The sequence below is a fragment of the Seriola aureovittata genome, chromosome 16 (genome assembly GCF_021018895.1).
Source record: "Seriola aureovittata isolate HTS-2021-v1 ecotype China chromosome 16, ASM2101889v1, whole genome shotgun sequence".
NCBI lineage: Eukaryota > Metazoa > Chordata > Actinopteri > Carangiformes > Carangidae > Seriola > Seriola aureovittata.
Window position 1 is genome coordinate 3,365,738 of NC_079379.1, and position 27,992 is coordinate 3,393,729.

Consider the following 27,992-nt stretch of genomic DNA (forward strand, 5'->3'; position numbering starts at 1 on the left):
CTGAGCAGTAGCACCCAACAACAAAAAAACTGGAAAACGTGGCTCATAATATGTTGTTTGCTAAGAAAGTTATAGAGAGTGATGAGGAAGGACAAATATTAGAGGAATCAGGTTTTTCTTTTCATTGTTTCACTCTTCGCTGAAATTTCAAAGTAAAACTTCCTCAAAACTGTTGAATTCTTCCAAAAGACATTTTCTTCTGGGATAAACAGAGCTGAGTGGTTGGATGCGGTTTCAAGGGGTTTTTTTATATTGAAAAATGTCTAAATTTACCCAGAATTCATTGTACCACAGTCCGGCTTAAGATAGTCAAGAACTAAGTTTGGACGTCTATCTGAAGTCAGAATGTTTGTTTTATCTGAGACACTCAAAGTCTGTCTCTGTGAAACTGCACCCAGGTCTGACTTCCACTCTGTCTCATGTCTTAATGCTTTTGTTGGTAAAACAGCTGATGAAATGTGTCCATGAACAAGAAAAACTCAGGGAAAGCTCTGATTGTGTGTGTGTGTGTGTGTGTGTGTGTGTGTGTGTGTGTGTGTGTGTATTTGTTTTTATAGTTGTGTGTGTTGTACACAGGCAGGTGTGAGGTTGTGTTTGTAATTCAGGCTGTTTCAAGGGCCCCTGGAGCTGTCAGTGAGTTAGTTCAGGCTCATGTGTGTGACGGAGTGTAATGGAGAGACAGTGCAGTATTGTGAGTGAGACCACCTAGACTGACCGTCAGACAAGAGGAGGGGGGAGGAGCGGTCGTCCATCAGAGACAGACAGAGGCTTCTCTCTCACTCAAACTAATGGCCTTGTGATGCTTTTCTGCCTCTCTGCAAAGATTGTGTAATGATGCGCACACACCTACACACACACACACACACATACACACACACAACTTCTCTCTTCACTAAGTGGCACAGCAGGTAATGAACGGACATGTTGTTTGCCCGGAGTCTGCAGGAATGTGAATCGTGCCCGACTGGCACAACAACGTGCAAAGTGATCAATGGCAGCATTAATTGCTCGACATTGCACAGGTTCATTAGAAAGTCAGGTACATTCAGACTTAGTCCTGTTACGGGCAGGGACAGTAATCCTCTTTTAACGAGCTCGAGGGAGATGAGTTCAAGACTGGCATTCGAACATTTTGAGGAAACCTGGGGTTTGGTTCAGAACTATGTAACAACCAGCTGCGGGGGTGGGGGGGTGGGGGTGGGGGGAGGAGGAGTGGAGCTGGGAGGTGAGGGAGGAAAAGAGCAGGAGGCAAGAGGAGAGATATGTTGATATAAGAAGACCAGGAGGAAGGAGGTTAATATAAAAAAAACACTCATTTTCAGTCTATTTTCATCATATTGGTCATGATAATAGATTACGATAAAACAGGTCACACCAAAACTTATTCAAGAAATTTGCATGAAACTTGAGCTATGACACAAGTTGAAATCAAGCTGACTACAGCTACAATGGTTTTTGATTAATCAATAAGTCGACTGACAGAAAATTAATCAACAAGAATTCTGAAAATTCAATTAAACGGTGGAAATCCACTGATTTGAGCTTCTCAAAAGCTTGTTTTATTTGAAGATGTTGAGTTTACCATCTCATGTGACCAACAAATAAATCAAATCCTCATTTCTGAGAAGCTCAAATCACCAATAATTAATTTATGATCAAAATAGCTGACACTTGTTTTCTTTGGCCTGGTCCCCTGAGCAATTTTATTGGGCCTTAAAACCAAAACTTAGTACACTCGTAATGACTGCAAAGGATAACTGTTCGGTTTTCACTCAGCGTGGTGAGAGTAATGTTTTTATTACTGATAGGAATGATGGAGGAGACAATAAAACATTGATTTAAGTGTGAATTTCCCTTTAAGGAAATAAGACAGCAGTACTGTTAATATCAGCTGGATGTTGATTGTTTTTCTGTCTGTTAACGTAAAGAAGTTTGTGTTCACAGCAGTGACACGGCTGCTAAAACACAGCGCTGACAGACTGTATTGATGTTCTATCTGCAGATACTGTTAGTGGGTTTATTGACTGGTGGCTCTGCGCTCTGGGCTTCAACATCATGTAACTAGTGCAGAAAAAGCCTTCGATAAAACACAGACAGCACCTTTTAAAAACGAACAGATCGAAGTTCGATGAGGCTGGGAGCAAAAAGTCAGTCCAGGTCAGCCAAGTAATCAAGTAAGTGAGATGAAGCTAGAGAGAAACACATGTGGTGCAGAGAAAAACAAACAACTGATGAAGCTAAAATGAGAAAAAGAGGAAGAGAAAGTACAAATGTACATGGTCCCAACACCTAATTTACCTATATCCACACAAACACAGCAACAAACAAAGGCTTCCTCCATACCCCACCCTAAACACACAGCATATGTAAACTCTGTTCAGATGATCTGAGCTTGTCTATGACCAAACAAACACACAGGAGGAAATCTCCAGTGTTGAAGACGCCCTTCAGCATCAGTGTGTTTCTTCAACTGTAAACGCTCCAAAAATAAATCTAAGTCAAACTGTTTCTATCTTGGAAATAATCTTGAGAGCCAAAGCAAAGATGGCAGACGTGTTTTAGATTCTTCCAGGGACCAAGAAAGAGCAACATGGCACATCAATTTTTCCTTCCCTGCTTAGACACACACACACACACACACACACGCACACACACACTCTCTATCTCCTCTCCATAATTTCTCTCAAATCTGACACTGAGTAAATTATGGACTTGAGAGCAGCCAGCTCCGTATCACACTGAGATAACACTACGTTTCCCACGCTGCCCCCCGTCTCCAGGAAGTGGAGCCAGGCGAGCTCATAAAGGAGAGGAGCCGGCAGGACCCTGATAGAGTCTGGGGACAACAGGAAGTAAACAGGAAGTGGGAGAACAGAGCAGACGAAGGCCCCTCCCACTGCAACAGCAGGAGAGAGCAGCTGAGACGAACAAAATAAAACCCAGTAAAGAAAGAAACCACAGGAATTAAAAGCCTCGGGACTGTTTGTCACTCTGTGTGTGGCTGACAGCTACACACCTGCACACAATGGAATTCAGAATATGCAAATCAATAAATGCATAACTCAGATTGTCAAAATCAATTGCAAATTCATTCAATATATATTGTTTTCTTAAATTAACAGCCATTTTTTCCTCATTTCAAGGCTTTATTTAAAACATTTTCATACCTGACAGACTTCCAACAACAAAATGATTTAAACTGAATCATATGAGAGCTTAAGATTTCCCAGTCTGCTTGATTGTGTCATTACAATAAACTCCAACAACCGCTTTAACAATTAGAGATTGCTTGAAATTAATGTTTCACTACAAACACTTAATGCATCTGGTGCTTGTGCATAGTTGCATGTTACTTTTCCGATGCTTTGTCCATGTCAATTAAATTAAATTTAGAGCACAAAGATGAATGATTTAAAGGAAGATCCTAAATCTGTCAAGTTCTGACTTATTTTCTTTGTAGAGCTTGTGGGGAAACTCCATTTAACACACCTGCATCACACTGACTGGACAAAGACAACATCTCATCATTATCTAATTCAACTGGCCCTCAGACCTTCTGATCTGACCTGGACTAAATATAACCCCTCATCTATTCCCGCCTCTCGTTTCCACCTCCAGACGTCATAAATCATTAACGTGACAAACTGTTTTGACGAGCTCAAGTGAGTCTTATCAAACACTTCACTGACTGAGAGTCTGTTTTTCAAGTGAAGGATCAAAGATATTAATTTGTAAAAATGAAGCTCTTTATACAGAACATGTTCATTCTGATTCTACAGCTGCAGTGAATATCAGAAAACTCTGCATGGAGTCATAACAGACTGAGAAGGACACACACACACACACACACAAACACACACACACACACACACACACACACACACACACACAGGTCAAACCATGTCAATAAACAGTCATGTGAGAGCCAAATAACAGATAAGGGAGCAGTAATTTGCAGGTTGAAAAAGCGACAGTGTTCAGGAGTGAACCAGGACAAAGGGCCAATCACTGAAGAGACACCATGTCAATTAAAGCGAAACTCCATTCATTCAGGGAAACAACATGATTAATTAAATGTATGTAAACAAAATAACTGTCCAACAAAAAAACTGAGCCCAGCAAAGTTTCCTGAGAACATCCTAATCAGGGAAGAAGAATTTAAAGACTGGTGCTGAGATCATCTTCACTCCTTCAGTGGAACGAAAGTGATTCTGAGACCGAGGTCGGGCACAACACAAGCAGACTCTGGACCACAGCAGACAGCAGGGACGAGGGGAAACGACCTGAAACTCAGAAGTGACACAGTGAACTGAGGCTGAAGTGCTGTGACATTTTGAATCTTTCTCCGCTGTGCCTTGACCTTTAAGTTCCCTACCATGGATCTGCTCAGGGGGATTTCAACACTCGCTAAACTGAGGTACATTGTTCTCTCACATCCCGTCTGCATCCACCAAAATCAAGCTGATTAATTTCATGAAAATGACAAGAAGATGAAATGAGTTTAAACTGGGTGGAAACTGACAGGAGCCAGTTGATCCAGTTCAGGGGTGTAACTAAAACTCTTGTCTTGGCTTGTTTAAACAAACTGTTTGACATTTTGGGAAATCTGCTTATTGGCGTTCTTTCTGGGAATCTGATGTTGCATGGTAGATAAACATAAAGTAAACAACGGTAAACATGAAGCTACAGCCTCAGGGACAATTAGCTTCAGACTGGAAACATTTGACATGAAGGTTCAACGTCTTGCTGAAAGGCACAGTGACAACAGGTAGCAACTCATTTCAGCTGTTGTGCTGTTTCACCCTCCATTCCTCCTCCACACGGCAACATCCCCTCCACTTATCTCCCTCAGCGTCGTCTTTATTTCCCTCCAGTCCGCTCCTCCTCTCCTTGTCACCTCGGCTTTGTTCCCTCGCCTACGCCAAACTCACTCTCACACTCGCGCAGTAATTACATGCACAAAATGTGCTGTGCTGTGTGATTATAGCCCCGTCAGAGCAGGGAGAAGGCTGCGGTTAGAGAGTCAACGCTACACGGATACGGCGTGTAAGACAGGGAGCGAGGTGCTGATGAAGTGTTAACAAAATGTTCCTCATAGACACATAGGGAGGCAATAAAACACTCAACGTCTGCTGTGACAGACTCAAAGACGCTGCACTGCCACAGAAGAATGACAGATATTTAAGATCATATAAAAACACATTGTTGTGTTTCTTTCCTTTGACCTGAGGACTGATACTACAACTAATCAATACATCTCTCCTATGGGGGGCGCTACAGCCCCACCGGCAGCACTGAGGGGCTCTGAGGCTCTGAGGGGTCGTTATCCAGAGATACTAGCTCAGGTCTACATGGGCAGCAGTAAACGTTTCAGCTCAGCTCTGCAGGAGAGGCGACATGAGGCCACACCCAACCGGCTTCATGCTGATAAACGCAGCAGAAGGCTTATCATGCTCAGCACATCTGGATGACTGCTACTGAACACTGTGTGTGTGTGTGTGTGTGTGTGTGTGTGTGTGGTGACCTAGAAGTTGGAGACATCATCCATCAACCAGCAGAAACTGAGATGAGATCTATCAGCTTCAGGATGCTTGGCCCTCACATGTGCACAGAAACATCCCCCTGTCCCCTCCTTCTTCTTCTACAGCAAATATTAAATCAAGTAAAGCAGAAGTGTACAAGCGGTATTAACACATCCCAGCACAAACAACAGCTAATCATGCCTGAAATCTCATGTTCAACGTTTCATGTTTGTACTTTCAAGTCATTTTCAATGTTGGGCAGTTAAAAAAAAACTAAGGTTTCTGTGGTCTTCAGTTTATGTTTCATGTGTGGTTTTAATGGTTTAGAAGAATATAAGTTTGGGATCTGAGAGGACACAAGGTTGTGATTGGGGTTAAAATGTTTCTGTTTTTAAGATTATTTTTTTAAGATTTTTTTTTTTTTAGTTTTAATAGTTTGTTTTCACAATATAAATAAATAATATGAAAACAGTAATGACCACAGCCAAAAAACATAAAGGACAACATACTGAGATGAGGACACACACATAGAAAAGAAAAATAAATAAATAGAAAAAATTAAATACAAAATGAAGTGCCAGCATGACTGTGATGCATAGAGTGCTTTTTTAAAATGTGGCTGGAGCTGAAATATTTTCGGGCTTTTATAATCTCCTCCTTTTGTCATATTTGTCCCTCACAACCCTCTTCACACACTGGAACACAAACCCCACACTCCTCCTCCTCTTATCATTCCAATAACTTCATTCATCCCCACATAAAAAAATGATACTATTAGCATGAATGGCTACATCCATTCTGACTTATTATCCACTCTGGTCTCATCTACTGAAATATGGAGCCAGCAATACGCTCCTGTATAATGAATATTACTGCGTGACTGAATATATTATTGCTGCTTCTATTGCACCGATTCACATTAAATAGTGCAGCTGTGTTTTTAGTGCTGGAACGGATCGGCCTGATTTCTCCATGTGATCGTGTCATTTGTCACAACGTTTGATGGTGAGGTCAGATATAATGGATGTGACCTTAAATATGATAATAACATAACAACACTCAGTGCTGCATCAGGTCAGGCCAGTTCTCAGATGTTAGACACAAACTGAGTTTTCTGAGGATGTGAGAAAGTGAAGTTGATGAGTTAATTATGCTGTCTGTTCTAACGACTCCACCTTCTTAAATCTGGGTCAGCCAAACTGAGATCGAGGTCATGTTGTAACGTTGTGGTAAAGGACTGCTACAGAGGTGAAGGTGGTGTTTTGGATGAAAGTTGTTCATGGTGCACTGTCCGAACAGTTATGGGATATGTCTGATATTCACCTGTTTGGCTGATAAACCACCTCTTCCTCTGCTTAAACCTGGCACCTGCTCTCACATTAACATGGAAACAAACAACCTCCAGACATTTATGCAACCTGATCAACAAGCTTTTGAAGTTCAGACGGGTGGCTCGTGTGCTCGTGACACAAAACAATGTAAAGCTTCTGCTGGTTTACTAAGTAACACTGTGTTTTCAGCTCCAGTCACAACCACTTATCTATATTAACGAGCCTTTAGAGTCGAGGTGGAATGAGGTGCGAGCGGGTCGGGATTCATTTTATTAAAGCTTTGATTTCTCAGGTTTTCTTTGTAAACTAGTGTGAGTAAGATGACGTCACTTCAGAGCTCAGTGCCTCTTGCGTTTGGTAAAAGCAAATGTCGCTTCAGGCAACAATGATTCTAGTATTTTAGTTACTATAATTCAACATTAGGTTTTGTGGTCCAACTCTTTCATTGAGATTTGGAAAAATAAAAAAACACTAAATTCCAGCTCAGTTTTCAAACATTAAGCACACATTGATTCAAACATGCAACCTGATTACCTAATGATCAATAAAAAAAGAGCATTAAAGACACTTTGGCTTCCATTCATTGTGCCCAACCACAAAAACTAAATACCAGAATGCTTGTCTCCAGCTTCTAGACTGGAGACTGATGGTTTTAAAAAGCTGACTCAGATATTCTTGGGAGTTATTTGGGGGTATTTTGGAGCCTTGCCTCGTACACAGGTTTCACCTCCTGAGTCTGGTTAAGCCATTAATAGTAATTGAGGCATTAAAGTCAAGATAATGTTTTTCCTGCATAAATTACTCCAGATAAAATATGTGCTGTGCAGCCAACAGAGTCTCCACACAAACCACCGGGTTCATTCAGATGGTGAGAGCAGTCAGATCTGAGTGTTTTATGTCTATTTAGGGTCTTGTGGTTTCGCTCTGGATTCAAACGCTGGAACTCAAAAAATGAAGGAGAGATGGATCAACAGTAACGCTGACGGCTAATTCTGGAGGATGAAAGAAACAGAATCGTTTACGTCTCGGATGAAATATGCAGTCAGTCCATGTGAGGTTAAGACGGCTGGACTCGGAGGACGAGGTGAAGAGAGGTGTGTGTGGTGTGTGTGTTGAGCTGTGTACTGTTCAGCGTCTTAAATCCTCACATCTAAGAAACAGCAAACACCATTTTTTTAATTGATTATCAAAACAGTTGCCGATTAATTTTCTGTTGAAATCTGTTGATTAATCAGCTAATTATTGCAGCTGTATATTAACTGTAAACAGGAGTACTGGTGATAAGTATGAGTATGTGATGTTTGAAGGTGTGTGGAGCCTCGTCTCGTTGCGTAACAGTGCTGGTTTATTATCAAGGATTTTCACTCAGTGGGGTTAAAGCCTGGTGGATTAAAACTTCGGTGGGCAATGACAAGTCAAGGCTAAGTGACCCAAATTAACTGCCCAGACACACACACACACACACACACACACACACGCCGAACACGCACACACTCATTCACCTTCTCACACACCGCCTTCACCTACCTGCTGTGTTCTTTTCGATCGTCTCCAAACACACATTTGCTCATCAGCCAGCTGTCCCACTTTCCCGCCTCGTCTCATCCAAACAAGCTGATCACCTTACACGCTTTGCAGCAACCTGATGTCCGACATGACAAACCCTGTCCCCTCCCTACAAACACACACATTAGCCGGCACCTCCCCCTCACTAAAGGGAGGTCTTGTAGCATAGCACCACCTCAGTGTGATCACACTCAGACATCATCCACATAATCACATCACACCTCCATTTAAAACATGTTTTCAAAACCTTCAGACGTTTTGCACCGAGGAAAAAGAAAAAAGGTATTTCTAATCCGCACGTTTATCCCTTCAGTCCAAGTTAATCCAATTCAAAAACAACTATGTCGGCAAAAGACAAACTCATGACAGCAGAGACAACAATGGAGTTAATGTTAGGTTTACACCAAAGTCAAAAACCATTCATATGACTGGATTATGATGAAGTGAGCCACACACATGGCGGCTTATTGCTTTTACCCCTCTCTCTGCCTGGGAGCGGCCGCAGTGAGACAAAGGCCTCCTGTATGTGACTGTAATAATGGCTGAGGGTTTGGTCCACTACCATCTCCTCCCCATGGCAGGAGAAAAACTCTAGGTTGGACTCCAACACCTCCTGCTCTTGCCAGATAGTGTTTTGGTGACCTGAACCTCTTGGCTGAACTGAGTTACATTCTTACAAGAAAATACAGCCTGTAACCAATCAGCTTAAACCAGACTATGGCTGGAATTTACCAAAATAGCAACAAAAGAGGAAGGAATAACCAACACTGCTAAAATCAGGGCCTTAACTTTCTACTACAATACAAGACTCTTGCAATAAAAATATGTTCTGCGTTTAAGGTTCCTTCAACATGTCAATCTATGAAGAAAGGAAGGCAGGATGACTCAAGGCTGGGTGTTGTCACAGTGGCTATTAACAGCTACAGAAACACTGAGTTGCAAGGAAACACACAAATAATTAGCAAACACACCTCCTTAATGGCTGAGTCACAGTCACACACACACACACACACGCACACAAGCACGCACACACGCACGCACGCACGCACGCACGCACGCACCCACCCACGCGCACACACACACACACACACACACGTACGCACACATGCACACACGCACACACGCACACACCCCATCTTCTCCATTCATGAAGTCAAAGAATAGAACAGCTACTGACCGTCAGACGGTCAGTAGCTGGAAAATGAATGACAAGACTGTGTTTGAGGAAGTTACAATTGTTTGATTAATCACTTGGTATTAAATATTACACAACTGTGAACAAACATCCTTTAAAAAAACGTTTCAAGAGTCCAAGATTAAGAGTTGAAATATTGTGTTTGATCCATTTGCATTGATATGAAACAGAATCATCTCATATTTGAGAAGCTGTAAACAGTGAAACTCTAATTAAATGATTAATCAGTCTTAGTTTAAGTGTGTAATGTGAATTTGTATTTCATTGTTGAGAACTTTGAACTTCGGTTTATGGACGTGAACTCGCTCTCCTGCTGTAGCACTGAGGGCATTGACACAGGTCAGGTCTGACACGCAAACACACAGGTACACAGAAACAGAGAGGAGCCCCTATGGAGAACTGAAGCACACACACAGGAAAACAACGTAGCCCATAGCACAGCATGAATCTAGCATGTGAGGCTGCAGCTCAGGTCATGTGACCCCAGCCAACAGGTAAAGAGAGCGAGATAAGAATAGAAGCCTTCAGCTACTCCGCCTTAAACAAATCATGACCAAACTCCTCGGACCTCACACACACACACACACACACACACACACCTTCTGTTTCTCTGCCACACAGCTATCCACTGCACCATCAGTCTCCTGTGGCAGGTGACAGCAGTTAAACACACAATGGGCGGCCAGCTGAAGTACATGAAAAACACGTTCCTGCGCTCCTCACTGAGGTGGAGTGTGGACGAGGAGATGTGAGTGGAGACAGATGGCAGAGGGGATGAAGCCCCACGGTGGTCAGACAAAGACACGGCCAACTCTTTACACCATGAGCCAAACAGCAGAACAATACCACAGTTAACTGTATATCTACACCTTCAACTGGAAAACATTTGTGTAAATTTGTTATTAGCAAGTAAAACCTGCTGCGCAAAGCACGAGTTTACAAGGGAGCTGTAACCACCGAATGTGTAAAGATAAAACTTTACACACAAATTAAAAACATATAAATGATAAGCATGAATTAAAAACCGTTAAAAAAATAAAATAATTAAGACTAAAAACCAATCAGTAAACAGGTGTGTAAAATAAAACTATTAAAAAGTAGTTACAAATAAAAAAATAAATAGTCCAATAAAAATAAGACATTAAACCAATAAAAGTAATAAAAGTAAAATAAAAGGGTAAATTAAGACCAGCAAACCAGACTACTGGAAAACACGGCTAAAAAGGAATGTTTTCAGTTTCAGTATTAACAATAATAATAATAATAATAATAATAATAATAATAATCTTTATTAATAGAGCACTTTTCATACAAGAGATGCAGCTCCAAGTGCTTTACAATTCAATATCAAAGTGCAATAGAATACGGGCGAATAGAAGGACAATGAAAATCGACTTTAGAAAGACAGCAGATGATTTTGATGATGGTTTTCAGCAGTTCTTATAGCTCCTGGCAGGGGTTCCCATAGTTTTGGAGCATAGTAATAACATTTTTGTGTGTGTAATTGTACACAAAGGAAATCTAAATTAAATTCTGTATTTAAAATCCGGACTGTAGAAGATCAATTGCAAAACGACAGAGAATCGACAGAGTGAGCCGGTCCCAAACCATGAAGAGTTTTAAAAACCGGGGTAATATGATCTCTCTTTCTTGTTTTAGTTAAAAATGTGTGGGTGCCTCATAACTCCAGTCTGGGAGTTGTTCATCCAAAAACTTCATCTTCTCCTTGAGATGACTCTACAACACTAAAATCTAAATCGAAGCCCGCTGAACAAACAAACAAGACAATGAATTAAAGTTGGTTTTCAGGTTCCACTACATCCTTGGGTGATTCTTTAATTCACAAAAACCATTTGCCCGTTTTTTTTTAAGCTCATTTTATCCAATGCTGGATAAATTAATTACATTTGTGATGATTGCGTTTTCCCACTGGCTTTAACAGTGGTTAAAGAGTTTAACATCAACTGTAATTGAAGGGGTTAAAGGAGATTGTAGGTGATTCTAACCCAGCCTGACATCTACTGCTGTAAAGCCTCAGACAGAGCAGCTGTTGAGAGGGGGGGTAGTTCTGTGCCACATTATATCACCAAACCACAAGTAGCAGGTGCGGCCATGACCATGGACAAACTACAAGATAAAAGACAGAGGAGGGGGTCGGCGTTTAAATTTGAATGCAGTCTTGAGATCAGGTCTGGAGACAGATTTCTGAGTGTTCTTCACATCCATCAAGGAGGTGGGCAGTGTGCCATGATATAGACCTGTGCACTGTGTTCCCTCATCAAATTGATTCTAATTATCTTGCCACATTATGTGCTCAAAGAGCTCCACCACAATTAGCTGCATGTTAACTAATGAGTGTGTGCCTTCCCTTCGCAGGCCAACAGACGATGGGAGAAGAAACAGACAGGGCAACAAAGGAAACCACAAGGTGTAACTGTTGTTAGAAAGCAGGTGTTCTACATGAGTTCAGACACAGGCAACTTCCTTTTTCTTTTCAAAATAAAATGCCTCGGTCACTGACACGAGTCACATTCCAGCTGTGGACACAGTAACTGTCCATCTATAGAAAGACGCAGACCAAAGTGTTGAGAGAGAAAACACAGAGTTCACAGAATCTGAAAGGTTTCACCCAGAACTAAATCCTCAACTTGGAGCAAACGGCTCACACACACTGTGGTCTGTGAAGTGTGATGAGCTCTCAAATTCAACCATGTATAAACTGTCTCCACTCTCCACTACCACTGTATGAGTAGATGAATAGGCTTTTGATTATAACTTTTACTCCAGGCTATGAGATGTTAAACAGATCTGTACTGAATTTAAATCCTATTGTATCACTCTGACATCATCATCACAGCAGTTCAGCCCTGATCTCACATACATCTCTATGGTTTAACTCTTGTTTTAAAGTCTTTCTGCGCAAACTCACACACACACATACATACACACACATATACTTTCTCTGTCACAAGAAGCCTACACATTTTAACTGAGGGTCATTTGACTTAATGTTGCTTTAACAGTCAAATATATGAACAACTGTGGTAAATAAAAAATAACCTGATCTTTGTGCCAGTAGGAAAAACCATACAACATATCTGAAGTATGAAGAAAAGAAATATTTTGAGAAGAACGTGACTCCTGCCAGAGACCGCCTGGTATATGCTATGCTCAGCTAACTGTTGTGATAACAGCTGCTGAAGCGAAGCATCCCTGCCGCCTCCTGCACGTCACCTGACACTTCAACAAGCCATCCTGCTGTAGTCCTTTCTCCTCTGTGTGAGTGTGTGTTTCACACACATGTCTGACTTCTCGCCAGCACCTTCTAGGATCATGTGTCAGTGATGACAAAAAGTACAGAGACGTCTGGCACCTTGACGCCACAGCCAGCGCTAACATAAACTATCAGCAGCACTTGAAAATTAGCTTCTGAAGCTAATTAAGAGCTGAAGGCCAGCAGATAAATGTTCACCAAGACCCCCAGGGTGATAGCACACATCTGTGTTAGCGGTTATGAAAGGAGGGAGCCGTTCGTCCTTCTACTGACCCACATCTTATCTGCCCACCATGCAGCAGCTGAGTAGGTCAACACACACAGACGCGCATGTACTGTACGTGAAGCTGACCTTAACGTGAGCCATGAAAAAGAAAAAACAAACAATAGAAGACGAACTCATCACCTTCAACTTTAAGCTTTTCGTACATGTCACACACAGAAGATTAGGAACCTGAACGTCTCATTCTGTGAGTGTGAGCATTTCCAACTCAATGTTCAACCCTGAGATTTAAGCCAACTGTTCCAGCCTCCAAACAAACTGAGCAAAACTGAACATCATCTCTGGACTCAAGCTTACAACATACTGTACTATATCATCCTATAAGGATCACTGAAAAACACGCATGACATCTTTTAAGAGTCCAGCCCATAGTTTAGTTTACGCTGATTCTCAGCATTGGTGATTAATCCACACGTGCAACACTTCACTCCGCTGATATCACACCTGATTCCGCCAAACAGAGATAACAAGAGATAAGATCCTGGTCCCAGTAGATCACTATAACACATGATAGCCTCTAAAGCTCAATGAGTCCTTGGCAGCATAAAAGTGTTTACTTGTAGATTTTTACATGACAGGTTTAATACGACAGGTGAGAAGGTTGAAGGGGGCACCAACCTCTTTTCTCCTCAAGACCCTGGAGGAACTGCCTGTAAGCAGCCGTGGAGCTCATCCCTCCCTCCCAGAGAAAAGAGAGAAGGAGAGGGGGGGGGGGGCAGACGAATAAATAAAAAAAGAAATGTAGAGGAAAGGGAAACTGTGGTCAAGAAAATGAATGTAGGTGAGAAAAGGTGAGCGCAAACAGAAAGGTAAATGAGTAAAGACGGGGGAAGGAGGGAGAGAGTGTGGAGGCTGCAGTTAATCTGTGCAACCCGCTGGATCCAAGCTGTCAAAGAAGAGCCATCCTTTAAACGAGCAGTTAATCCCTCATCTCTCACTCGCTTCTTTTCTTCTTCTTCTTCTTCTTCCACCACCGGTCTTGTCGTCGCCTTACAGAGTGTGTGTGTCGCTGGTTACAGGAGCTCTAGCAGAGTGTGGCAGTGTGTTCGCTCTAAGCCGGATAGAGGAACTGGACTTTGACCACAAGGGTGGGTGATGTCACTTCCAGAGCCAGAAACATGTGTTTCACTTGCCTCTACATCGAGTGTGTGTGTGTGTGTGTTTGTGTGTATGTGTGTGTGTGAGTGAGAAGGAAAACTGAAAAAAAGAAGGAGGCGTGTTTTTATTACTCAGTTGCTCAGCTGTGCTTCTTTCTTTTTTTTTTAAAGCAGCATGGTATGTTGGCGCTGGAGTTTATGTATGAATGTTTGACTGTCACATTTGTCATTCAACCGGCTTCACATTGTGTCCTTTATGTGTGTGTGTGTGTGTGTGTGTGTGTGTGTGTGTGTGACTTTCAGCTGCCTGCTGGATCAACATACTGCAGCAGATTACAGAGAGGACGGCTCCCCAACACCCACTTTCCTCTTGTTTTATAATTTCACTACACAGCCTTCCTCTCTCTCTCTCTCTCCCTGTCTCTCTATCATTTCATACATGTTCCTCGACATGTCAATATTTTAGCCGACAGAACACCTCTCGTCTTCAGTTTACTACTGGAAGTTAACTGGAGAGTCTGACGTCCGTGCAAAGTGTCCGATAACATAGATTGTATACAACAGCTATTAAACTCTCCAGAGGAAAAAAAACAACTGATTGAGTCATCTATTAATGTCAGAAAATAAAATAAACTTCAGGCCAAGGTGATGTTTTTAAATCACTTCACTGTGAGACCAGCAGTGTGAAACTTCAGCATGCTCGATTCATCATGATGTAGAAGATACAACAGCAGCTAATTCTCACACTTCAGAAGCTGTGGCCAGAAAACGTTTCACATTTTCACCTAGAAAATCAATTATCAAAATCAGCTGATGATAAACTTTCAATCAAGAGGGTGATGAGTAATTCATCTAATCACTCCAGGACTTTCTGGTCACCATCAAATATTACATTAAAGTTTGCCAAGTCTTCACTCCTCTGTCTGTATGTTATCAGCTCTGTCCTCTCATCAAAAGGTAAACACACCATGGTAATAATTACCTGGTTTTTAACATCTAACAGAGAGAGAGGCATGTACAATGACTGACACACACACACACACACACACACACACACACACACACCACACACACACACACACACACACACACACACACACACACACACACAGAAAAAAGGGTTGATTAGGCCAGATGAGGTGTAGCGCCATAGCAACCAACAGGTTTACTCCAAATACCTCTGAAGGCTTCCTGCACTTCAGGACCACTTGTAAGAAATGTTGAGTATGAACAGTGGAAGAAAAGCAGTGGCATTGAATGTCAGTAATAAGTGTATTTATAAGAGGAATGCAGTGATGAAGACAGACTAATCTTCAAGGTCACATCAGGCGACATTTTATCTTCAGTCCAGGATGGTGGTTTTGGTCTGAGGCGCGTTTTTCACGAAACAGAAACTGGCACAGCAGGAAATAGGCTACAACAGTCACCAACTACTGAATCATGTTGAATAATACAAAAGCTGTCCTTTATCATGACACATTTGCTGGTTAGCGGATGAAAAACTGACAGCGGGTGTTTAAATGATCAGTCTGTGTTTCGGATGTTCCAGTCAGACTCAGTAAGAACTTTTTATAAACTAAATGATGAATCAAAAAAATGTAAATCTAAGAGCCAATTGATAATATTTGGTAAAATATGCTGTTAGGACATATTATCTAGATTCCAAATGTATCAAAGTCTGTATAATAGTTCATGTGTATGCTAAATGGTGCGTTTTGCTAAAGTTACACTTGTTTTTCTGTTACTGTGGTAAAGTGGACAACCATACAATGTTATTTATCACAGGTGAGTACATCAGTGGAGTTGGAAATTTTTGGCCGTGCTAAATGTGACGGATTGAGTGTTATATAGAATATAGAACATGAAGTCGGTATTGGACCAGGCTGAGATGTAAAAACTGAATCACCTGCTGTGACGCTGGTACATGGAAATAAACCCTCGTTCAAGTTTTCCTGCCTGAGTGTGAGTACACTGGGTGTTCATGGTACGCTTGGATTCATTCAGTGAAACACGAGTCAAATTAAGAACAGCTCTGCAGACTAAGGGGCCCAGGATTTGGAGTATGGTAAAATGGCCACAACACCAAATAAATCAACAGTATTGGAGTATTAGTATTATTATAGATCAACACTATGATCTTCTCAGAATTCAATTCAATAGTTACGAGGATGACATGCCAATTCTCTTTTGAAGAAAATAATTCAAAAGATGAAACTGAATGTCTTTGCTGTTTCCTCCTGGGCCAGGAAAAGTGATAATGATAAAACATATATGCATTTAACGTCTGTCTTTCGTGCAGAGAAATGAAAAAGCTGCTCCTCTGTATGAAAACATCTTCCACACACACATCTCTAAAAATCCTGCGCAGACAAAGCAGCGACGCGGGTTCAAAGCCAACTCCCTATTCAACAACTCTTTTAAGTTAAGAAATCCTGACAGAAGATGTTGAAGACTGCTCAGCGATCCTGAACGCTCCCCTGGGAGTCTTCTCTTTCACATGACCCTGTCAACAGCAGCCCGCTGCATCAAAGGCAACACACCGCGCACACACAGAGAAACACTTATTCACACACACTTTTTCCTCAGCACATCGTCACACACCGGGCCAGAGGAGGCGGTGGTGTGACTGGTCACCATAGCGACAGGACAGCAGCCAGTCGCTGGTGTGTTTTTCCACCTTTTACACTCGTTCCTGGGGATTAAAAAAAGCCCAGGGCCTGGCAACACACTGTAAACTGGTGCAGAGGTGTTAACGTTTAACTCTAAAACAACACAACCAAAACACAGGGAAGGTACACTGGGAAATATCTGACAGAGCAACAGGAACACACACATCTAGACAGGCAAAACATAACTGCAGCTAATCTCCTCCATGAACTTGACTTAAGAGAACAGAAACTCTCTAAAAACTCTGGCCACTAAATAAAAGGAAAAACCCTCAGAAAAAGGGAACAACGACAGCAGCTGGGAAAGATGAGCTTCAGCACCATGAGGTCACACAGTCTGAAGTTTCAGCAGAGAGGAACATAGAGAAGGTAGATGGAGAAACTGATGTATTTACCTTTGTTGGAAAACGTCAACGACGAGAACGGCAGCAGCAGCGACATGGAAGAGAAGAAAGAAAAAGACAAGTTGGTTAGCTGCTGGTTAGCGGTCAGCTTTGACTTCATCTGTTTCACCTTCGATAAAAACACACAGGGAGCATTGAGCACACGTGTATGTGTGCATCAGTAAAGTAATGAAACAAAAGCTACTGGCCGACACTTCATCAAGCTTCCACCACTTCCTGCTATAGGAGGATTCAAAGGAGTGGAGGATCAGGATCTGGACTTTAAGGCCTATTACAGCCCCTGAACTGAAACCGATGGTTTTGTGTGAGGTCATTTATGTTTCCCTGCTTTAGTCCATTTGATACTGAAAGTGTATGCAAGTAAATATATTTGGTGTTTCAGCATATATGTGCTTCTATGTGTGATACACATGATCTGAAACGCCAAGCAGTTTCTGTTTCAGCAGCTGAGGAGAAACCAGAAGTAAGTAAAACATGTTGATTTTCTACATTGTTTTTTTTGTATTCCTCATATTTTTAGTAAGTAAGTAAAACAATCTGTGGTTGCTGCGATCAGTATCTGACAGTAACTGGAACAAAATGGTTCTTTTTCGGCTCCTCTGTTCGAATAAGGTTGATCAGATAATATGCATATATGTTTTATCCAAACAGCCAGATTGATCAAAAACACTTTCCAGTGCTGATAACTACTAATGCGAAAGGTAAATATGAAGGTAAGTGAGTGATGAGCCAGTCAGTGATAATCACATAACCAATATCAGCCACTCGTCTTCATCTGTCCCCTCAAAAGACCGTTTTCTTGTTGAATGTTCAGCACTTTGGGTCTTAACTGTCACAATTTACTGACATTTTAATAGATAAAAAAAATGGTGAAAGTGGGTGAGTGTCAGTTATTCGGGTTAAGTTCATCCCTTCTGATAAATTCGTCACAAACCATCAAGATGAATGAAAAAAGTTCATGTTCTTTCCTGTTTTTATCCATACACTACTTAAAAGATTCAAATGTTTCAAAGCACCTGTTGCAACCTTTGTAAGAAAACCCTAACAGCCCTGAGGACGTTCCTTAGTCAGTTTATTATTGGTGTAATGATGCCAGCGGCTCCTGGCTTCACCAGAGGCATCGTCATCCTGCCCATACATGGAGAAAAGAGAAAAACGCAGTGGCACTCTCCTGAGTTTCTCCTTTTCTTTTCGTCTAAATCTAGAGAAACTGCAGCAGGAGGACGGACATCAGCGCCTCACATCTTTTCGTGCGTTTCATAACAACACAAATTGCCTCTCTGGGGGGAAGTGAAGTTTAAAAGTTAGATCTCCTGTAATGAAAAAGGGCCACGTCTGGAAAGTTGCTGGGTGTGAGAGAAGAGGAGGCAGAGAGGAAGACGTTGTGTGGACAGTGTGATGCGTCAGAGGAGGTGAGATAACTTGAGGTCCTCAGACAGTCGAGGGTTTACAGAGACACACGAGTGAAACAAAGTCTCATGCATCAGAGAAACCTCAGAGAAGAGAGTTGGTCGGCTCTGTTCAAAGCACTGTCACGAGAGAGAGAGAGAGAGAGAGAGAGAGAGAGAGAGAAAGTGACAAACTGAACTTGAAATGGAGGAGAGAGAAACAATAGGTCGGTCAGAAGGTGAGGATGTGAGGAGAGTGTGATTCTCTCCAGAGCTGTGGCCAGTGGCTCTCTGGCTCTATATATCTCATCTTCTCAAAGAATGGAGGAGGGGGGAGGGGAGGAGAAAAGAGAAACAGATTTCAGCAGATGCATGTAGGTCAGCTGGAGCACAGACAGTACAGTGAACAGGAGGAGGACATTTCAACACTGATGAGAAATGACAGGAAAAAAAACCCACTGCAGCCGTGAGAGAGGGAGCACAAAACGAAGCTACAGTTACATGACGCTTCAGGAAAACTAAAGTTCATCCAGGGCTTTAAAATCAGGACTAGAAATGAATTTAAAACTTTTCTAAAAACAAAAATAAAGCCAATGAACCCTGCAGGTATATTTGATATAATTATTGACAGATATTATTGATAAAATGGCAACAAGGAAGAATAATGAGTTCAGTAAAGTAGAACTGACGGACGAAAGACATTGTACACAGTGTAAAGTATCTGATCTGAATTCTCTGTGTCTGTGAAGTGTGCTCATATTGTGTAGATTTAGCGTAGTATATGACTGGAAGAGGAATGTGGGATCCTTGTACATTTTAGTTTGTATTTATTGTATTTTGTAGCGTGTGCTCGTCTCTTCCTCGTGCTCCCGGGTGTCGCTGTGAATCCCTCACATCTACTTCTCTAACATTCAAACCCATTTTGAATCCAGTTAGCGAGGTTCTTATGAAACAGTGCCATGAAAGTAGCTGTTAGTGTGTCATTAATATTCAGGGTCTCATGGTGCGCTGCACAGCAAGTGTCCCCACTCTTCTGCTGCTGCACAACATCAGTTCCTTGTTATGTCACAGATTTTAGATTTGAGACACATTTCATTCTTAATGTGTTGAGCACAACAATAAGAGCACAGGACATGAAGAGAGTTACCAAGGCAACATGAGTGTGTAGTAATACTGTACCAGTATTCTACAGTCATCACAGGGATGGAGAGAAAGAAGAGATTTGCCTTCGACTTACTTGAAGGAGTGAATGAGGCAGACTACAAAGAGACACAGGTGAGCAGACAGAGGAGGGACAGTAAGAGAAAGAGTGGGAGCGTGATGGATGAGTAATTGTGGGGCCTTGAAAGAGATGGAGAGACAGATATGAAAAAGCCAAGTGATTCAGAGAGGGGCAATAAAAGAGAGCAATCTGATACAAAAACCATACACACAGGCTCACAGGGGGGAGGGGCTAACACAGAAATCAGGTGACACTATGCTGAGGACAGGTCAGGTTGTCATTATGGCCAAGATGTAAAACGCCAAAACATCTCCATCAACATAAACAAAGAACTCAGCATTTGAACATCATCATTGTGAACAGATTTTTATAATCTTCAATATTTGTCTGTATTTTCACATATTTATATCCCATGACTGTGCTGTCATGTTATTGCATGTCTATGGAATTATACAGTAACCTATGACAGTGCTACATAAAGCTACACTGGAAAATCTGGCAAGTTGATCTTAGTTTAAAAAAGAAAAAATCTAGGAAACCGGAAGTTAATATAACTATTAGTTTGAAGTTGTGTTGACTTTATATTCACTTGTTAAGTTTAATTAAAATGTAGTTCTGTTTACTTCATTTTATGAAGTTGTTTCTTTCTTACAGGCCTCTGGAAGCTTACATTGCCAGATAAATGTTCAAAACACACACACAGACACACACACACACCCCTAGACACACACAAAGACAGGGTGGGGCTGGAGCTAAATACCATGATAATCTAGACCTCCACTACAGGCCCCAACATGTTTACCCACAAGCCTTTGCATGAGCTGCACCATGGCAGCAAACCAGAAATTTAAGACATTTTCATAGGAATGAACGTCTCGTTTTCTTCTTCTACTCCTTCCACATTTGACACAGTAAAATTTGAATGAATTTGTATTTACTGCTGTGGCTTGTTGGACTTTGTTAAATTGTGTTGAACTGTCCGGTGCTTCTAGCTACAGTGCAGAGGAGGAGCAAATTGATATGAAGGAACATTTTGTGCATGGCCCATTACCATTAGTCAAAGGTTGACATCATTTCTGTGTAGCTCATTACCTAAACTGACTCCCTGCCATTGTGGTTACTCTTTAACAATGACAACGGAGGCTGGAAGGGAGAGCGGAGGAAAGCAGGATGCAATATTTGGCCGGTGGAAGGGTAAATGTCATTGATCCACATCTGCTCGGTTTCCAGCAGCAGCCGTTTGTTTTCTGTTAACTGAACAAACTGAGCAGCAGCAGTGAGCCACAAAGACTGAGCAAATAAAGAGAGGAGCCGCAGCAAGACTCGCGTTTCACAAACAGAACATTTAAAGGAAAAAGATAAACCACCGGAAAAGGCAGCGAAAATAAACAAACAGCACTAAGGTAATTCACTGCTGAGCTGCATTTGTGCAACTGACTGCTCAGTTCACGTTACAATTCTGACATATTCATACTAATACTGTATAACTGTATAACAACAAGGTAATATTCTAAAGTCAGTGGGATGCAGCTGTGCAGACAGGCAGCCAAGAGGTGGGTGGGAAAGTAGAGGTGGTTTTAAAATACAACCAGTGAGACACACACACGCACACACACACACACACACACACACACACACACACACACACACACACACACACACACACACAACACACACACACACAAGAGCTGGAGAGAAAGGGAGGTGGGCGAAAAGTTGAAATGGAGTTGATCATTTAGAAGAGAGAGAGCAGAATGAATGAGTAAGTGGGATGAGTGGGAGGGAGACACAAAGAAAATATGATGTCAGAAATATGGAGAGAAAGAGACAAAGGTTGAAAGAAGTAAAGATCTGACACACACTACTACACAGTAGTACTAATACAATATAAACTAATTCCCACATGATACACAAAACTATTCAGCTGGGGTCTTCAGCGTGTCCCTCAGTGTGTTTTACAGTCCACAGACCCCAGAGTTTTCAAACTAAAACAGGTCCAGCAGCATTTCTGAAACTCTCCGTTTTTGGGGCTGAAACTCCGGGGTGTGGACGGCAGGAGGAAACGTGGGAAGAGACATGAGTTTTAAAGCGAAGGCATAGTAGTGTGGACGTAGGCTAAGGTCACAGCCACGTCAATCTCTCTCTCCCTTTGTTTACTGTCTTCTCTCTTCTGTCACTTATCACATAAAGTCATAAAAGGAGAAAATGTATCTGAAATGTCCAAATTAACTGCAAAAACATTAACATATGGATGTATATGTAGACAGTGTGTGTCACATACACAGATCTGATGTACTGTGACACATGAACACAAACCAACACCTCACATTCAAACACCTGTCTACTCTACATACTTTATGTGGCCCACTTAGATTAAATTGCACAGTTGTTTGTGAGACTTGGAGACAGACGGGACAAAGTTGTCCTTGACACACACACACACACACACACACACACACACACACACACACACCACACACACACACACACACACTCTCTTTAACACAGTCACATCTAGATATAGTTGGTCCATGTGCGTCACAGAACCCATGACCATGCATTTCACCAACACTACGCAGACACACAACAATGTCAGGTTCTCCTTTTGATAAGTGCTAATTAAGACTTGTATGTTGCTAATAAGAGACACAAAGTCAAAGTCAGCTTTCTGCCAACAGTGAGATATCACCTATCATGAGCTTAATAAAAACTAAACTCTGCTTAAATATATTAGCAGATACTCTTATCTAAAGCACCCTGCAGTAACACTGCTACACACTGACGCATGTTTAACCCTCCAGACACTGATCAGTGATTTAAAGTTGGTTTGGTTAAAATCCTGCTCTGCGTATTCGCTTCCTGTACAGAGATATTAGTTTTACTATGTGTGTCACTGTTGGGCTTTATATTGTGATGTGAAGAAGCTACTGTTGCTCACAGCAGGTTGTGAGTGTCTGACTCAGGAGAATCAGCATGTGCATTAGCAGGTGAGCGGATGATTACGACAGACACGGATGGATGTGTTTTTAATGGCATCCATAAATTTAATAAGCTGAGAGACGAAACCACAGTGACGCTGCTCCTGAAGACTCCCCTGTCTCTGGGAGTTCCCGAGCTAAGTGTTATTAAATATTCACTCATTCAAATTTATGAGACGAGACCAGCTTAAAAAGAAAAGAACATCGTCAGCACAAAATGATCATCGGGGGATCACTGTGTGCTTTTATGTTGCGCCGCGTGAGGCCCTGTTCAGAAAAAAAAATCAATATGTTTTATGGGGAGCAGCTGCTTTTTCTACACAAACTTCAGAGGAGGAGGAATACCTGCCAAACTAAAAAAAATCAAGACATAACCTCTCAAGAGCTTTTGCTGCTGCAGTTCAAGTCCGGCAATTAAACAGGTCAACGGCAAACATGTCATTCACCACTGATGAGATCCTTCTCTGAGCCGACTGCCAAGCAGCAACCACCACAGTGGAAACCTTAAAGCTAAAGGTGAACTTCCTGCACTGAAGCCTTCCACAGGGAACAGGGAGCTTTTGAGGAATTAGTTCCTCCACCTGCGTTTCCACCAGAGGAACCAGGGTCGACATTATACAGAGAGTTTGACCTGCACAAAAGTTCCTGCTCAGGAGTGTAGAACTTTCTGGAGGTGCAGGAAGTTTCAGAATGAGGCCTGAACGTCTCTGATTGGTGTGCTTGTTTTTTCTGCAGCAGTTATACACTGAGCATTTTAAAAAAAACATCCGACTGCAAACATTGTTTGTAGTCAACAAAGCTCTGGATGGAGCAGTCAATAAAGGTTTTATGACTGATGGACAACGGCAAAGTCTAAGCTTTGTTGTTCTGCTAAAATTCTCTCACTTTATGGAAGTGAATGAGAAAAACCAAAACTTCTTTATCTTCCGATACAAAAACAAAACATTTCAACCAGAATCCACTGTATGATTTTGATAACTACCATTTTATTAAGAGGATATCAAGGGTTAAAAAGGGTGATGATAGCGGACATGTTTGCTTGACTAAAAGACATCTTATCTCAGTCAGCTCATTCATGCCTAACATCCACCACCAGACTCATAGATGTAGTCTGTTGATTTCTACAGCTAAGCACTGTCGCTTCCTCGTTAGGGCACTAAAAGTTATTACACTTAAACTTTTATGCGGTAAGATATATTATTAACATTCACCACAGGACCGGTGTAGACAGCGTCTCCTGCTGTATAGATTGCCAAAAGTAAATGGAAGACTTGGAAGAGTTAGCACAGACACGAATGTGGTTATTCATCAGCTGGGATCAAAGGAAGCAGCAATGACTTAAACAGAAGCAGGAAGGAGCTGCTGAGGAGGATAAACACTGAGGAACAAGTGAATAAGTTTTCCACAGTAACAACCAACACTCCACATTTCAGCAGAAATTCACAATGTTGTTGTTTTTGAAATGATAAATACTAAAGTTAAGCTAAGTGGAAAATGGCTGATAGAGAGAATACAGGAAAATAACTGAATGTGAAAATGAAAAGAAAAAACAAATCATTACTCCCAGAGAAACCATTAACTGTGGCCATGCTTAAAGAGGATTTCTGCACCATGAATACAGAGTCTGCAGTGTCAGCCACTGGCCAGCTGACAGCTCCTCATTTCATTAGAGAGTATAATTAATAACCAGTCATTAAGAGGCCTACCTAAGCACCTAGAGAGAAACGAGGGAAGAAGAGGAGAGGCGGGAGGACACGAGGATTAGAGATGGGGAACAGAGGACACTGGATGGACAGGCTGGACGGAGTGAAGGGAGGGATGATGGGAAGCTGGATGAGTCAGATGAGGAGGAGAGGATGACAATACGCTGCAACCTCATCACCACGTGCCGAGACTTATTTGACCCTTTCATTTTCAAATAAATATATTCCTGTTTTTTTGTTTTTTTTTCTTCAGTCCCTCTCTCCATTTGTCTCATCTGTTATTCCACTGATATCTCCTTCCACCATCACTTGACTGTGGAAACTGGGCCGATCACACCCCGGACAGAGAGCTGACATTTGCCTTCCGCAGTTTCACTGTTCCACCCACCAAATGCTGAGCTTTCACAGAGCAGAGGACGATACCAGCCACTGAGAAATATTTGCCCGTACTAGGTCGCTGACACCCTGCAGCAGAGTATAAGTTCACTTCAGCATCTCGTCACTGTCTGCTGTAAGAACAGAGCCTGGAAGTCCCCTCTCTGCAAGACTCATCTCTCTCTCAATCCACACATTAAGAAGCAGCTATTTCCAGACGGTGTGAGCAACGAGGCTCTGCGTTATTCACTCAGCCTGAATTAGCAGCTTCCACAATGTAACCTTTGCTTTTCAACATCACTCGTCTCCCACCTTCTGTGAGCATGTTCTCATTCTGCTTTTATTCAGGAATCTGCTGTGTAGAGGTGACGACAGGATGAAATGAACTCATGCTGCTGTACTGGCACTTTACAAACTGGATTTATAGTCAAATCACTCAGACTTTCTTACTGTCTGTAACCTCTGTAATATATATATATGTTCACTTTATTTTATACTTTTACAGTTGAAACAATAAGTCACTTCATTGATAGTTTATCTGGCAACAGTTTTGACAAATCAGTTCACCATTACATGTGTTTAATCAAGAAAAAATAATGAATATTCTCTTGTTTCAGCTTCTCAAATTTTGCCGTATTTCTGTGTTTCATTATTTCAAATGAAATCTTTAGGGTGTTGACTTGGTCGGACAAAACAACTTCAATTTCCATCACCTAATAAAAAGACATGAAAAATTAACCAATTAATTAATCAATAGTGAAAATAAGATTTAGCTGCAGCAGTATTTATTCATTCAAGAGATACCAGGGCAGGATGATCACTAAAATATCTCATAATAACTCCATCATTATATGTAATTGGTAAAAACAAAAGCAGACAGGAAAAGTAGGTCTGACAGCAGAAGCTATTTCTCTCCTGTGCTGCTCTTTATGTGAAGTGTCAGTACACGTCCACACCCTGTAATGTGACAGCAGTAAGTCATAACGCAGAATATGCAAATACCGATCTTACTGCACCCAGAGGACCGACCCCCCCCACCACCCACCCACCCACCCCCCCCCCCCGACACACCCTGTAACCACAAACAGCTGTGGAATACAGGGGCGAGGAGGGGTGTCAGCAGAACACACGGGGACTGTGTCTGTATGTATCAGGATATGGGTTAATAAAAAGAGGAAGCCCCTCCCTATTACCTAAAAACCTACGACATCTTGTCTGTTGGCCCCCAAAGTATTTACATTTTCTTCTTTAACATTGCAGTTTGGCATCTCATCAACACAGCTCATGTCAGAGACCTTGTGTCTAACCGAGACTCGGAGACACTCATTAATGCCTTTATATCCCCCAGAGTCGATTACTGCCACGCTCTCCTCGCTGGTTTACCACATAAGACCATTAGACAGCTACAGCTTATTCAGATGCTGCTGCATCACAGAGCATGTTACTCCAGTTCTCAGGTCTTTGCACCGGCTTCAGTCAGATACAGAGCTGACTTCAAAGTTTCACTTATTGTCTGCAAGTAACTAAGGCCCTTAATATAGTTCAGAAATGTTCCATGTATATGAGCCCAATAGGTCTCTCAGATCTGCAGGGGGATATATTTAGAATCCGTGTTATAATTATACTATTTCTAAACTACTTCTATACCATTTTCTTATTATCTTTTTTACTTCAATATTTATGTCTCTTTTATTTCTGTTAACCACATCGATATAATTTGCTATACAAATAAATTTGCCTTGCCTAATACAGAAAAGCTTTTGTAACTCGTCAGTTCAGCCGTGTGTGAATCGTGCACATGCTCTCTGCTGCTCAGGCAGTTTAAACTTGATTCAACATTTCCTGTGGTTGGAGATTCGCGTGATAAACTTCACTGAAGTGTAATCAGGGTGAATCATCTCGACTACCAGGGTTTGAACACTCTATCTGAATACTAATTTCAGATAAGATAAGCTTTCTGAAGCACACGCTGCCATTTCTCTGTTTGGTCAGACAGTGGATGGCAGAAAACAGACGTGGGGGAGGATCGGGTTCGTAAAGTAGGGGCAGGGAAACCCCCCGACTGCCTGGGTGTGCCAGGAGAGACAGGTGGGCCACAAGACGCTGCAACAACTGGGAAACATATGACATGCATATCACATTCACCACACTCCTTCTTCATCAATCATTCACTCCACAGCCATCGTCACGTCTTCCTCCCTCCATACATCCCTCTGTCGGCCTTCACTCGGCGCTGCAGGGATGTTTTCACGATGGGTGGGGCATTGGTCAGTTGTTCTGATGGCTCATATCCAGGCGTCCCACCACCCACCTGTTGAAACCTCTCTCACTTTGACCCCCCCCCCCCCCCATATATGTTTAATTTATTTATTATTTACATTTTGTTATTTTATTGTTTATTTAAAATTGTATTGAAAAGTCTGTTTTGGACTATCTGTTCATAAACAGTTTTTATTACATTTTTTTTTATGTACATTCAGGTCTCTCTTGGAAATAAGATTTCTGTCTCAGTGGGATTCACCTGAACAAATAAAGGTTAAATAAAGAGCCTACTGAGGTGCATTATGGGAAGTGTAGGATCCTGCTTGAGCCCACTTGAAAGCCACAATTTCTCTATATTTGCTTTAAATTTAAGGAAAAGAACCAGTTAACCCTTGAAATGCTCTCCACTCTCCACACAAGATAAAGCTGCAGCCTTTTACATTTTGGGAAGAGATCTGTTTATTTATAATACTCTTCTGTTTGCGTGACGACTTCACTGTAGAGCACAGAACAAGAAGAATGTGCACTCTCAGGCTACCAGAAGCACAGGCCACTGTTAATATAGTGTATGTGGAATACAGGAAATTGCGCTCATAAGCCGGGCACCTCGGGAACTATCTGGAAGCTTCGGTTTCAGCATTGAGGCAGCAAAAGGAATCTGAGTGGAAATGAGAGGAGGTCGCCTCTGGAGCCACGCTACTACATTCCACCATGTAAGTCAAACAG

The 27,992-nt window shown here is 41.8% G+C and overlaps 1 protein-coding gene across 7 annotated transcripts in view; it reads right to left on the reverse strand.

Moving 5' to 3' along the window:
- Positions 1-27,992, reverse strand: part of macf1a (microtubule actin crosslinking factor 1a) — a 233,585-nt gene that overhangs the window by 150,620 nt on the left and 54,973 nt on the right. Inside the window, exon 1 of one of the 7 annotated variants that reach the window (XM_056400188.1) lies at positions 13,790-13,859. The exons of the other annotated variants lie outside the window; for them this stretch is intronic. Within the exon in view, the coding sequence (XP_056256163.1) occupies positions 13,790-13,844 (55 nt within the window). The 5' untranslated portion in view covers positions 13,845-13,859. Of the gene's footprint in view, positions 1-13,789; positions 13,860-27,992 lie in introns of those variants that run through there. 7 annotated transcript variants of the gene reach the window in all.